We start from the raw sequence: 14,706 nt of genomic DNA, 5'->3' as shown, positions 1-14,706 counted from the left end.
TACTCCATCCCACTCTCAAAGGAAACCTGGTTGATTTGTTTCCATATTGTACAGAAGTGCCAGGACATGCTAAGTGGATGAAGAGCTCACTGTTTGGGGGAAGTTTAATACCATAAAAACAAGTGTCCATACTTCGATGAATAAAGAGCTAGAGTAGTGATTTGCTGGGAGCCTGGGGGTTGCACCTAATTTGAATAAGCTGCAGCAGATTGTAGTTGCACTTACCTTTTATAACTGAGATATAGTCCTTCAAGCTGTGGAGATTACACAGTCAAGATGGAGCAGAGTTTACAAAGAACTGGAGTCTCAATGTTCCCCCATCTCCCTAACATGCTGGGCTGCTACTCTGAAACTTGGATAATCAGGTAGCTCAAGGAGCAAGCCAAAAAATTCCACTTTGGTTCTCCCAAAATTGATTATATTTCTTTTTAATTTAGCTTCCACAGAAAACTTTAAGCTTTTGATATTCCATCCTGATTTGGGACAGAAACTGTTTCCAATTTTTTTTCACACCTGCTACGTTCTGTTTTGTTGGCCAGCTTTAGTTACTACATTTTAGCTAAAACATTTTATGTTGACAACATTGACCATGCCTATGAGAAACAAAAAATAGAAGGAAAATTCCATAATTCTTTTTCTCTTGTAAGAGGCATTTTTGAACAAAATTGAGAGTTGAAGCAAAACAAAACTACTAAAATAAATGGGTTCAACAATATATTTCAGAGATACTTACCCCTATTGCTGGGTTGTCTTGGCTAGAGAAAGTGGTGACATTGATTTGTATTCATAGTTACATAATGCAAGCCATCATCCTCCTGAACTGTTGATACTGGCGCTCACTTGTAGTGTCTGACTGAATCTGTCAAGGAAAAAGCCAGCATACTTAATTGATTACTTTGGCACACTTGCCCAATGACCTACAATGGCACTGCATAATAATAGTTGATGCATTGGGGTGGGAGGGAAGGCAGAATTCTTTGCGAGTTTATGGGTCTCCTGTGAAGAGGGGGAGGAAGGTTTCCACTAATGCTGAGTCATATGTGACTCTTTGCTTGAAAGCAAGGTCAAAAAGGGGCTCAGTCATCTTTTGATTAAACTGTATAGTCACTGGACTACAAGACAGGTGGCAGATGAAGAATAATCTTTTTTTCTTTTGATTTAGTTTTCCTGTTTAAAATTGAAACTTGATCAGTTTGTGTTATCAGGCTTTTTAGGCCCAATATCTAAATTCCCGTAACCATTTTTGTAGGAACAGTTAGTGGTTTTGACTTACAGTTGACCACAACAAACCTTTTATTCTCACCCCCAGCCCAAAAAGAAGCAGTGAGGGGAACTTTGGGCCATCCGCAGCTTGTAAAAGCTCAAGATAGAAAAGCGGATTAGTTAAATTTCATTCCCTGTAGAACTGGAAAGGAGGCTTTATGTTAGTCTGGTATTAACAAAAAGAAAAATGGAAGCGGGAGGGGCAGCACAGTGGATTATGAGTCAGCACATGATCAGCACAGTGCTGCTGCTGCTACTTTTTCAGGGTGGTTGGTGTTTCTCTCACTCTTTTTTTAATCCTTCATTATCTGGAGAGATCCCACAGGTGCAGCTTTCTGAAGACACTGTTGGTAATTACCCACTTCACCAGTGACATTCTCTCTCTAGGAATAGCCTGTGGAGTGATCCGATAACCCTTCCTTGTCCCTTCCCCTCCTCCCCCAAATCTATCAACACTCATCCCTTTTCTGAGAGGTTGGTGGGGTGTGGGAAGACATTGTAAAGTCTCATGTATTATTAAAATCACTCTTCTGCTAATCAGTTGTTTATAAACCACTTTTTGAAACAAGCTTTGGGTCCCCTATAAAGTAGTAGTTCTCAGTGTGTCCTTATCTAATTTAGAATTACTTATTTTTGACATTTTATTTTTTTAAAGGTTGTTTTGCACTAACAGTTTGCGTAAGCTGCTGGCAGGACATAACCAATTAGGAAGGCTACCAGAGAGGTTTGAACGAACGCAACTAGAAGTCCTGGATGTGCAACACAACCAGCTCCTGGAGCTCCCATCGAACCTTCTTCTGAAAGCTGACAGGTAAATAAAAAAAATATCTTTTTTGACAAACCTGATTCATTTTATTTCTTAGTTAAAAAGGTAATCTGAGGGTCCCTTAAATTGAAAGCTGTGAGCCTTCTGTGCTAAGAACAGATATCCTGTCCAACCCACTAAAACAGAAGTAATTTTTTTAATTCTGGTTTTATGCTCTCATGCTTATTTTTTCTGTCACTAAGCTCCCATGGTACCCCTACATTTTGAAATCTAGCTACAAAGTAAGATGCATGCCATTTTTTGCTATACGTTCCCAGACCCGTTAGCAGCCATTTTTAAATAAACATTTTAACCTAGAGTGTGGAAGCTTCTTTGTGAATCAAAAGCCAAAATTTATTGTTTCTTTTCAGACAAAATAAAACCTGCCACATAAGATTGTCAAAATAACTGACAGTGGTTTCTTCTGGTCCTGCTTCTAAAATTTTCCTGCCTTTCAGTGTTTCACTAATTTAGTTGGTGACATCACTTGATTTGATTCTCCCCCCCAACCTCCCCTTTTATTTCTGTACTGCAGCTTCACATGCCTTGGAGTTTTTGTAATTTTGTTTCTGAATCTAAAGACACACACTTCAAAATGTACTTTAATTTGCATATGGTCTAGTGGCATGAAGAAGTATTTTAAAAACATATTTGTAGCATCTGAGTGAGGCAGATTTAGAGGCCTTTGATAGGACTACCTTGCTTAGCTTTTTATATTTCTCGTACCTTCATGCATCAACAATGGTCATAGGCTTACTGGTGACATCAGTGCTGCATGTGACTTGCCATACAAGACTGTTTCGTTTGTTTTTTAAACTATGACAAGAGAATGCACAGCTACTGGCTCTCCTTGGGTGGGAAACCGAGCTGTTAATCTCACTGTCATTATTTAGACAAGACTCATCACCAAAAGATTGGTAGTGTGTCAGTCAGACGGATGCCCTTATTTTGTTATAAATCTTTTATGAAGGCAGTGTTATATCTTCTTTTTTAAGGGCTCATTATGTGAGGGTTATAATGCTACAGGGTTGGTTGGAGAGGCGGTTTGCATATAAATTCCAAACTTAAGTACTTTGCTGTGGGGAAAACGATCCTTTAGACTAGACTAAAATTTGTAATGCCAAAAGGTTAATTTTCATTAGGAAAGGTTTCTTCAGTTCAAGTTGCCCAAGCATAGAACTTCATTCTTCATGGTTTTAAGGAATCTTTCAAATGTGCTTGTGCTGGGAGCTGAAATGGAGTTTCGATTTTAAAAGTTTGATAATTGCAGTATGCCCTCCATATTCAGCACTATGCACATGCCAGGTTTGCTCAGCCAGTTTATTCCAATGAGTTGTTTGATATTATGGTTGGAATTTTGCAGCCACCAAACACGCAATTAACAAGTTAGGAAACATAACAATATGGCTACCACAGCAACTGTAAGTTCTTGCAGTAAATTTAACAGCCTGTATAGTAAAGAAAAATATTGCCTATATTTTGTGTGCAGAAGGACAGATTTATAGTTGCTGATACAGGGTGACAACTTTGAACTTCCTGTCTTTTTTGTACATATAAAATCTCAACCATAACATTGCATGAACATAGAGCCTGTTCCTGCAAACATGTTCATAAGTGCACACAAGAATAGATTCATTTTGTTTAAAAAAAAAAAAAAATCTAACATCCCGCACCCTCCTCAAACAAGAATATACGTTTCTACTCAAGATTTTTTTAAAAGAAAGAAAATATACTCAGTCAAGCCTGGAGAGCAAAAAAAGAAATAGAAGTTTCAGAAAGCTACTCACATCTCTGAAACGGGGGGTGGGGAGGTAAACCTTTTCTGAATTAAATTTACCATCTGTTTGTGGCAAGATCGAGAAGCTGCAGGTGGAGATTGTACCATAACATGCACACCTTAAAATCAACTGCAAAAACATTAAGTACCATAAAAACATTTGACTGAAATAAAGAATCAGAAGAAAATTCAGAATTTAAAGTCAGATGTAAATGACAGATTCCAAATGTTCTCTTCCCTTGCGTGCTAACATCAACTTTAGGTCCACTCAAGGTTCTGTGTTTTCCCTCTGCTACCTAGACATCCCAATGCATTGTAAAGGAGATCTTTAGATACTAGTGATGTCAAGTATTGTTCCAGGAGATACATGGGCCTTGTCTACTCTAGAATTTTTCTTAACACCTTCGCAGCTCCACTGTTGGTTGGATTATTTATGTAGACCTATGGGTGTAAATTGTTACCACGTCATCCAACACAGTGGTTCTCAAACTAGGGGCCCCGCTTGTTAAGGGAAAGCCCCTGGTGGGCCAGGCTGGTTTGTTTACCTGCCGCGTCTGCAGGTTCGGCTGATCGCGGCTCCCGCTGTCCGCGGTTTGCCGCTCCAGACCAATGGGGGCTGCAGGAAGGGTGGCCAGCACATCCCTCGGCCCGTGCCACTTCCCGCAGCCCCCGTTGGCCTGGAGCGGCGAACCGCAGCCAGTGGGAGCCGCGATCGGCTGAACCTGCAGATGCGGCAGGGAAACAAACCGGGCTAACCCTAACCCTAATCAGAAAAGGTATAGATGAGACTATGGTAAAAACGACACTTTGGCTGATCTACTAGTGCACACACCACTGCTGCAGCAGTGACAGTTGAGAAAAAGGCCAGCATGGATTAGGCCTCAAACTTGGAGAGTGTGAACGTGGGTCTTGTCTGGAAAATGTCTTTTTACTTCATGTTTTTAAAAAACATCAACTGAAAGAATTGTAGTTGAAAAAAATAAGTGACCCTTTATCAAGGGTATCAGCTTAATACGCTGTACAGCTGAAGGTGACTTGTTTCAACCAGAGCTGAATGTTTATTACCCCAGAGGAAACTTAGCACTTTGTCAAAGCTACAGAATTCCTGTGTGTCTGCCAGTGACTTAAGTTTTCTTTTTTATCTCTGTAACTGTTAATTCATATTTCCTCGCTATTGTATTCTGGTATGTCTGAGGGTTATGCAATCAAGTTCTTATGTTGATGCTGTACTTTTTCATGTGCTTGTGGTGTGGTGTGTGTGTGGGCAGAGTGAAGGAAAAGCAATTGAGTTTGGACTAGGCTTTCATGCTTGACATTCTGGTTCCATCTGATAGTGATATGAGTGGGATATCTGCAGGCACATGGAATGTGTTTTGAATACAGGCACTGGAAAGATGGCAGTGCTTGTATCTAAGTAAATTCCCAGCACTGTGGCCTCAGAGGGCATTGATGGAACATGAAACAAATTTAATGTCGTAGCCAGCAGTGCCAAACCCACCTGGAGGTTTGAGGATGAATTATGATGATTCAGGCTATGTCTACACTGCCACTTACATCAGTAATAGCTTATGTTGCTCAGGGGTGTGAATAAGCCCCCCCACCGAGTGACATAAGTTACACCAACCTAAGCGCCAGAGCGGACAGTGCAATGTTGGTGGGGAGAGCTTCTCCTGTAGACATAGCTACCACCTCTCATTGGAGGTGGATTGATTAAGTTGATGGGAAAGCTCTTCCCCGTTGGTTTAGGGTGGCTACTCTAGAGATCTTACAGTGACACAGCTGCGAGCTCTCTAGTGTAGCCATAGCCTTGGGCAGGCCCAGTAAGTTAAATCGGCATGATGGAGATTTATCTGCGGATGCTCATCAACTTATTTTATATACAACTAGTTTAGAGTTAATGGTTTACGTTATTCCAAACCATCCATTCATTAAGCCCTCTGCTCTGAGAATATTGTCCTTTTATGTATGGGTATGTGGTTGAGAATTGCTGGCAGAGTATTCATTTTTATGAATCCTTCAGTGTCCCAAAAACCAGTATCAGTTTGGAATGACAGCTTCTAAAGAGGAATGTTAATGAGCAGTGATGATCTAAGTTATAGATGGGGGGAGGGGGAATGAAAAACGTAGGATCTGATATCCTAACCACAAACATGGAAACTGTAACTATATACACTTGGGTTTAAAAAAAAAACAAACCAAACCTGTTATATTAAGGAAAGGAAAGGTGGATAGAACAAATGAGCGTAGATTTGAGGATCCCAAGCTTGAGCTGTAGGGAAGGACTGTGCCAGCATTCTGCTTGGCATAGAGGAGCCCAGGCTGTGGAATCCCTGGGCAGTGTAAATTTTAAAATGTCAGAATTTTCCATGGAACAGAAATTCCAGTTTTGACCAGCTCTATTGCCTTAGAATTGCTGCGTGCAAATAGCTTAGCCTCTCTGCTTTAGGGTTTCTGTATAGTTACTTTGTTTGGATTCATGCAGCAATAGACACACCTATGCAAAGCTCTAAGTGCCCCTGTTGCAAATCACAAGAAGTAAAGTAAAATAGCAGGTTATGCCTTTAAGCCAGCAGAACTTAGTCCCCAAGAAAGCACTACTCCTCTCCACTGCACAAGTACAATCCCCCTGAAACCCCACCCTCTCCTGCAGGCCCTGCAAATGTGTGTGCCTGACATTGTGTTTTGAAAGTCACCAGAACAGTTTTGGACCAGGTGGAGGGCTGAGACCCCTTCCACAAGAAAGCTGTACTGCCAGACCTCTCTTCCAAAGGGATCAAGCTTGAGTAGCTCTACTGGTTGCAACTGTAGTAGTTTGCAGCACAGGAAGTAGGTGGTTGCTCAGTGGTAAAGCCCTAAACCATTTTCAAAACCGACCATTCAGTAATGGTGGTTGCAGGAATGTTTTGTTCTTCGTAAATGTTGTTAAGTCACTTAGAGCACCTTTAATTTGAGAATTTATTTGATCAGACCTTATAAAATATAGTGGACAAAAGAGAAGACTAAAAGAATGCTGTTGCCAATGTAAGTTATTACAGTAACTTCTCATATATTTTAGAATTAGGTGTGCATTCTTTTGATTTAGTAAAGTAATTTGGTTCAGTATGCTTATGCTTTGTAATCCATTTTTGAACAGACAATGTATTTGTTTGCTAAAGGATGAAGGCGAGAGTGGGGCCGGGGGAAGATTTAAAAAAAAAAAAAAACAATAAAAACCCTTGCAATTGCAATCTTCTTCCATCAAGTCATACAGCTCCTGTGAATAATAAATGAGACTGTTGATTTAAGCTGCGTTTTTCTGCGTTAGTGGACTCCTCTGGAATCTGTGTAAACTAGTTAACCTAGTTTCAGTTCTTCAGAGCTCCTGGAGGTTTTTTGTTTTAATGGAAAGAATTTTTAATCCCTCAGCATTCTGTGTGAGTTTTTTGTAGTGTGTAAACCCTTATTTTCTGTGGAGAATGTTCAACAGGTTGCAGCTGTGACTTCTCTTGGAAATCAGTTTCATTCATTAATAAACCTCAATGTTTGTGAATCCCCATGTAGTTGGATGACTAGAGGAAGATTTATCAGTATTTCATACCTTCCTCATGAAATAAATCAGGCAGTATTGCTTCTTCAGTCAGACACAAATACTTTATTTTTTAAATGTGTTCTGTTCCCTTGTTTTATGGGTACTGACCTGCTTTCTTGTCTACCAAATTCACCTGGCTGATCTTCTGTTTCTTGAAAATAACTTTGACTGTTGCAGCTGTCATTTTTCATTAGTTGATGAAAACCGTGCGGTTTGCTCTCAAGAGACTGGACACTGTGTATTTGCATGCACACTCCCCTCCCCCTCATTCTTCAGCAAAGTGTGTTCCTGAAGGCAGTCTCCTTGCAAAGGAAATAGTGGGATAAAAGTTCTTCCATTTCTCTTGTAAAATGTATGTGGCATTAAGATATTTTTCCAATAAGAATTATATCTATTTGCAAGATATCCCTGAGACTACTGTATGTATCAATCTAGCACTAACGTTATTTAAACAAATGAGAGTTCCTTGTCTACTGCTCTGTATAGGTAAAGCACAGACAGTGCAACCTTCTCCACACCAGTGTCAACTGTATTTCGTCCCAGGGCTGCAAAAGCTTTTTTGAGGGAGGGAGAAGGACTCAATTTTCCTGCTTATTCAGTGCTTGGCCTCTCATCTAGGACTGCAGAAATAATTAAGAAAGCCAACTACTTGGCTATGAGCATTGAGGGGAGAGGGGGCCTGGTCTGGGGGTAAGATGTATCCATCCATCAAGAGCTAGATACATAAGCAACCAAACAAATATATAATAGTAACCTCTTCTTGCCACTATTAGTATCGGTCAGATTTTAAACAATGATGTAGAAGTGAAAAGTTTCAACTCCTAAGCCACCCAGCCCTTACTGCCAGGTATATCTTTATTATTTACCTTGCATGTTTGTATAACCAACTTTTCCATCGTAAACAGATGGTTCCATAATGCATTTCATACTGTACATTAGAAATGCCATCTATGGTCCAGTGAGTACTAGAAAATGCTTTTTTTATCCATGCCACCTCCAAGTGAGCAAAGTCTCTCACTACTTTAAATTTCCATTTAAATTGTTTAGTTTTATACATGTAAAATCATTTAACTGTCTTCTGACTACTTCCAGCAATTTTCTGCTTCTGAATGTAACATTCTGTAAACCTCTGGTGGTGGTGGTGTTTATAAATGAAGACGGATGAACAATACAGTAACTCTTAACTACATGTACAATCTTGTTTTGCAGCTTGAGAAACTTGAACGCTTCTGCCAACAAACTGGAAACACTTCCTCCAGCCACCCTTTCTGAAGAGACCAACAGCATCTTACAGGAACTTTATTTGACCAATAACAACCTCACAGATAAATGTGTGCCCTTGTTAACAGGCCATCCACACCTGAAGATCCTGCATATGGCTTACAATCGGTTACAGAGCTTTCCTGCGAGGTAAGTAACTTCTTAGTGCTGCTTGTCTCTTTATTAGAAAGCAGTCTTAAGTGGAAAATGCAGAGTATATTTTCATAGCAAGGTTTTGTTCACAAATTGGAGTGTTGCATTTGTTTTTTAACTGCATGTGCGCATTGCCTGTACAATGGTGGGTTTGTCCATTGCCACTTGAATGTGTATAACTACATGCTGTCATGTTGTACGCAGGAACGAAGGCACTTTGTGTGTTGTTTTGTGCATTTATCTCTAGAGATTGTGTGCTTTTCTCAACTAAGGAAAATCAGTGCACTCTCCTGTCGCAGCCACATTATGGAAATCAGGAAGCTGTTTCCCACATAGTTAGCATAACTTGGTCGCTTTCCACACACATACCGAGGCCTTATCTACATGGCAGAATTGACCACAATAGTTATTCCAGAATAGCACATCATGTGGAGGCTTATTTCTGAATAAGAGTACCTTTTTCCAGATTAGATTAATGCATTTTCGAAATGTATTAAGCTAAAACAGGAAAAAAACACTCTGATCGTGGAATTAGTGTCTGCATGGAGAGCTATTCTGGATTATCTATTGCACTTAAATTCACACCCTACCTTGATCCAGAATGTCTCTTAAGTGTGGACAAGCCAAGTGTAAGGCTGGGGATGCCACCGATTCCAGAAGGTATATCATATCTGTCCTGATATGACACTTCACACAGCCAGGCTACTGACACTGGTACCCCATCACACCCCTTCCTTCAAATTCTCTCCCTCCTCCCATCGGTACCAGGGCACTACATGCCACTCCTTCCTAGCACACTGCTTTCAGGGAGTAACACGTGAGAGGGGAAGTGAGAATACATGTTGCTCTGCAGAGAGCAACAGAATGAGGGGAATTTAGCAAGTATTCTGCGAGAGGGAATTGAAGCAGGATGCCGGGGAAAGGTAAGGAAAGAGCATAGAGTAGGAAAAGGAAAAAACTAATTCTAAAAGAGAAACGAACAAAAAATAGAAATAAACACCAGAAATTTTTAAATTAAGAAATTAACGACACAAAATAGAACAAGTGAGACCTTGTGATGTAACCTTGCTGACGTGACATGATAGGAGAGATGGCACACAGTGATCTCTTACAACAGTATGGGCCTACAATTAAAAAAAAAAACACTGCTAAGCTTAAAATTAAAAAATAAGAATACATATAAAAAAAAAATTCCTTAATCTCCCTTCTTTCTTTTCATAGTAAAATGGCCAAGCTTGAGGAATTGGAAGAAATTGATATCAGTGGGAACAAATTGAAAGCCATTCCAACAACCATTATGAACTGTAGACGTATGCATACTGTGATTGCTCACTCCAACTGCATTGAAGTCTTCCCAGAAGTCATGCAACTTGTTGAAATAAAGGTATGGAATGGATGCATTATAAAAAAAAAAAAAAAAAAAAAAAAAAGTTTAAAAAAAAAAAAAACAAACACACAAAGTTTTGAAAGGGTTCTAGATGCTAGAAATAGTGTGAATAAAATGCCTCAAGAATGAGACCCCCCATCTACACAGTCCGTCGTACAGTGTGTTTGTAACCAGGCTGAGTTGTGTCCTTATAAGTTTGTCACGGCACACATGTGCTAGTCGTGTATGTGAATCCCAAATCCATCGTGCTGGGTAACTCCTACAGAGTTTTTTACATTCTGTGGAAATATGGGTAACCGTTACTGCCTGGTAGGACACCGGGCCAGAGGACATGAGGAATTCACTTTGGAATGGGCTGCTCCACAGGGCAGGAAGAAAGGACCTGCTAACCAAGCACTTTCAGCGGGTCCTATCTTCTCTGCAAAATAAGTATTAACTGTCTTCCTGTAACCAGGCTGTATTTGTGATGAGTCAATACTTGTAACCATGACAGCTAACCATGTATGGAAACGAACAATATTTAGAGCCAGCCATATCACTAACTGGTTTAAAAATACCTTTAAAAGCAATAGAGCAGGCAAGACCTAAGGGGTAGTGATAGTATTCCAGAAGAGGAAAGATCTGGCAAATTATTTTGCAATCAACAGTCTCAGTGGTATTTCGCAAATTGCAGCTCAAAAGCACATAGCTCTTTAAAAATTTTGTGTTGCTTAAAAATAATACAAACCTGAGTTTTCCTTAAGAGATTCTATCTTTGCAGGCATGCAACAACTGAATATGTTCAGGAAACAATTGCTTGCCTCACGTAAACTAAAATTTTGTCTTTTTTCCAGGCCATAACACAGAACTCTAACAGGGTCATATGCTAATTATCCAAGTAGAAAACATTTAAGGTATAACTAGGGCTGTCAATCGCTGTTAACTCAAGCGATTAACTCAAAACAAATTTAATCGTGATTATTTTTAATTGAATTATCGCAGTTTTAATTGCACTGTTAGTTAATAATAGAATGCCAGTTGAAATTTATTATAAATATTTTTGCATATTTTTCTACATTTTCAAATATATTGATTTCTGTTACAACACAGAATACAAAGTGTACTGTGCTCACTTTATATTGTTTTGATTGCAAATATTTGCACTGTAAAAATAAAGTTTTTCAATTCACTCATACAAGTACTGTAGTGCAAGGTCTTTATCGTGAAAGTGCAACGTTCAAATGTAGGGTTTTTGTTTGTTTGTTACGTAACTCAAAAACAAAACAATGTAAAACTTACAGCCTACAAGTCCACTCGGTCCTACTTCAGCCAATCGGTAAGACATACAATTTGTTTACAAAAAAAAGAAAAGGAGTACTTGTGGCACCTTAGAGACTAACCAATTTATTTGCTCAAATAAATTGGTTAGTCTCTAAGGTGCCACAAGTACTCCTTTTCTTTTTGTGAATACAAACCAACACGGCTGTTACTCTGAAATTTGTTTACAATTATGGGAGATAATGCTGCCTGCTGTTTATTTACAATGTCTCCTGAAAGTGAGAACAGGCATTCACATGGCACTTTTGTAGCCAGCATTGCAAGGTAAATAAGAAGTTTTACATCTGGGGTCTCAAACTCAATTTATCTTAAGGACAGTGCCAGTCCTCAGATCCTCCCAGCGGGCTAATAATGCCACTCATGCCACCCGGAACCAGCTGCCCAAAACTCCGCCTCCCCCAAACTCCACCCCCCACCTGCCTAAGGCTCTGGGAGGGAGTTTGGGTGCGGGAGGAGGTCTGGGGTAGGGGAATGGGGTGCAGGCTCTGGGAGGGGGTCAGGGGGTGCAGTGCTTACCTGGGGCTCCAAGGCGGGGTGGGCTGGGGGGCCTCTGTGTGCTGCTGCCCCCAGGCATCACCCCCGTAGCTTCCCATCGCCTGCAGGGGCGCTCGCAGCGGGGGCAGGACGTGGAGGCACAGCCCTGCCTTGGGGCCACAGGGCCAGCAGACACATGGAGCGAGCAGGCAGAAGCCGCTCAGCTCCGCTGCGCTGCCGGTGGTGAGTGGGGCCTCGGGCCATTGTAAATCGCCCAGGGGATGTGTGGGGGGGGAGGGGAAGTGCCCAGGAGCGGCAGGCAGGGCCAAGGGTGAGACCTGGCCCTGAAATTGCTGAAGCCTTGCCAGCCACATTGGGGAGGTTCTTGGGCTGCAGATGGCCAGGAGTTTGAGACCCCATTTTACATTATTTTATATTTGAGTGCAGTTATGTGTTTTTAATAAAAAAAAAAAAAAAAAAAAATTCAATATAAGTTGCATTTTCACAATAGAGATTGCACTACAGTACTTGTATTAGCTGAAATGAAAAATATGATTTCTTTTGTTTTTTACAGTGCAAATATTTGTAATAAAAATAATATAAAGTAAGCACTGTACACTTTGTATTCTGTGTTGTGATTGAAATCAATATATTTGGAAATGTAGAAAACATCCAAAAATATTTAAATAAACGGTATTCTATTAACAGTGCGATTAAAACTGCGATTAATTGTGATTAATTTTTTTAATCATTTGACAGCCCGATATAAAACACACGTGCCATCATAACACAGAGCAGATTAACTGTATTTATCTTGAGACGTAAACAAGGTGGAGAGTAGGTTACTGTTTTTGGACCAAAATGCTTACTATACTACTCCAGCTGTTTGGGGGGTTTTTTTGGCTTGTGGAATAATATAGTTCTGAGAACAGTATGTATTTTTCAATAAATCTGGTCACTTGAAACAGTTACTAAGCTGCTGCTTGAGCATGAGCACATCTAAGGATGAGATGCTTAGGCTGGTTTTAGCCGGATATGTAAAACAAAGTTGTGGATTTGGGATACTCCTCCCTCTTTGGAACAATAGCCAGAGGAAATTGAACGCCATTTAAAATTAATTGATCTTTTAATTAAAGGAAGGGTTGGGGTGGAGAGGGGCAGACTTTCCGTGGGAAACATTTTTGACAAAACCTATACACTTGTGCTTTTTTTTTTTCTCAAAGAATAATGTAAACATGCTGATGGGAAGCAAATAGCTTTTCTTGTGTTTCCGCTCATAGTCGGCAAAAGCAGAAAGCCCTATGGAATAGTCAGTCTTCAAAATTCTTTTGAGGCATCCTCAGAGAAAACAGGTTAAGGATTTGTTTTTCATTTTGTCAGGAGTTGCTTAGGCCTCATATTAAAATAGACAAGAAAGCCATTCTTATCTGAAAGTTGTCCTCTCAGTTTCAGAAACGCTTTATTAGAATATACAGCAAAAGATAGGAGGAAATACTGCTCTTGGGCTTTTTCTTTAATGTACAGAAAATACCCAGTTGGTACTTAGCCTGTTTTACCCAGGTGTAAAGAACTTGGTGGTCTCAGACCAGTTCCAGTAAACAGGTGTTCACATAACTACTAACCTAGCTAACACTCTGAACAGAGAAGCTTTAGACTTGAAAAGTTTGGAGGCCAAAGTGCCCATAACAAATTTTCTGGACCTTAAAAGATGAACCTCAGTTCTCATGGGGAGGAACCATCTGTTTGGAGCTTGAACTGCTGCTGATTGCTTTATCTGTTCCTTGGCAGTGTAGGAAATTCAATCTTCAGGAATGTCAATAATTCAGCGCCTCTGAAAAGTACCTAAGTACCTAATTAAAGGTATGTCTTCACTACCAATATTAAAGCGCTGCCATAGTTGCAGCACCAATGCTGGGAGAGAGGTCTCCCAGCACCGTGAAAAAACCACCCCATGAGGGGAGCTCTCCCAGTGCTGGTGCACTGTCTACGCTTCCACTTTACAGCCCTGAAATGTGCGTCACTCAAGGAGGTGTTTTTTCACACCTCTGAGCGAGAAAGTTTCAGCACTGTAAAGTGGCAGTGTAGATCAGGCTGAAATTTATAACTTGTCTGTGGGCATGTTTCGTTTAATCTAATCCCTAAATCTTTATATAAAGTCTCATTGTATGAGAGGCACAGTGTGAGCGTCCATATACTAGGATGAATAGTGTGCATATATATACCATGTTATATCAGTAATTGTTTAAGCTATAAGAATGAAATAATGGTGGTGGCGTTAAAATAACTTTTAAATATATCACTATATATGGCCTGAGGTAAAAGTAATTGTATTTTGTTTTCATGTTTAATTCTTCATCTTCTTGGGATGGTTAGATACTGAATTTCAAATACTGTATCATGAAATGTGGGTTTTGTGCTTTGTGATATACCAGTTGCAGAGGAAAGGTAATATAGATAATGGAAACAATTTTCACTTATGCTTCAACTTCTGGAATTCTGAATTAAAAATATTCAATGGGGGCATTGAGAGCACAGCAAACACAGGCTCCCTGATCCAGGGCCTGGCCCCAAGTAGCCATTATAGGGAAAGTCTGGCTTTGGCCTTGTAGCCTTGGGCTGGAGGGAGCATTCTCAGCTGCTTTATAGGGATGGTGCATGTGCTGTCTGGTCAGCAACAGGAGCTTTGAGGGGATGGGGCATGC

General features: G+C 40.2%; 1 protein-coding gene across 1 annotated transcript in view; it reads left to right on the top strand.

The window, feature by feature from the left end:
• Positions 1-14,706, top strand: part of PHLPP1 (PH domain and leucine rich repeat protein phosphatase 1) — a 217,992-nt gene that overhangs the window by 178,668 nt on the left and 24,618 nt on the right. The window contains exons 10-12 of the mRNA XM_074944968.1: positions 1,919-2,074; positions 8,623-8,823; positions 10,048-10,210. Of these exons, the coding sequence (XP_074801069.1) occupies positions 1,919-2,074; positions 8,623-8,823; positions 10,048-10,210 (520 nt within the window). The remainder of the gene's footprint in view (positions 1-1,918; positions 2,075-8,622; positions 8,824-10,047; positions 10,211-14,706) is intronic.

Source organism: Natator depressus, chromosome 2 (assembly GCF_965152275.1).
Source record: "Natator depressus isolate rNatDep1 chromosome 2, rNatDep2.hap1, whole genome shotgun sequence".
Taxonomy (NCBI): domain Eukaryota; kingdom Metazoa; phylum Chordata; order Testudines; family Cheloniidae; genus Natator; species Natator depressus.
The sequence above is the reverse complement of the archived record's forward strand: the minus strand, read 5'-3'. Positions and strand labels throughout refer to the sequence as shown.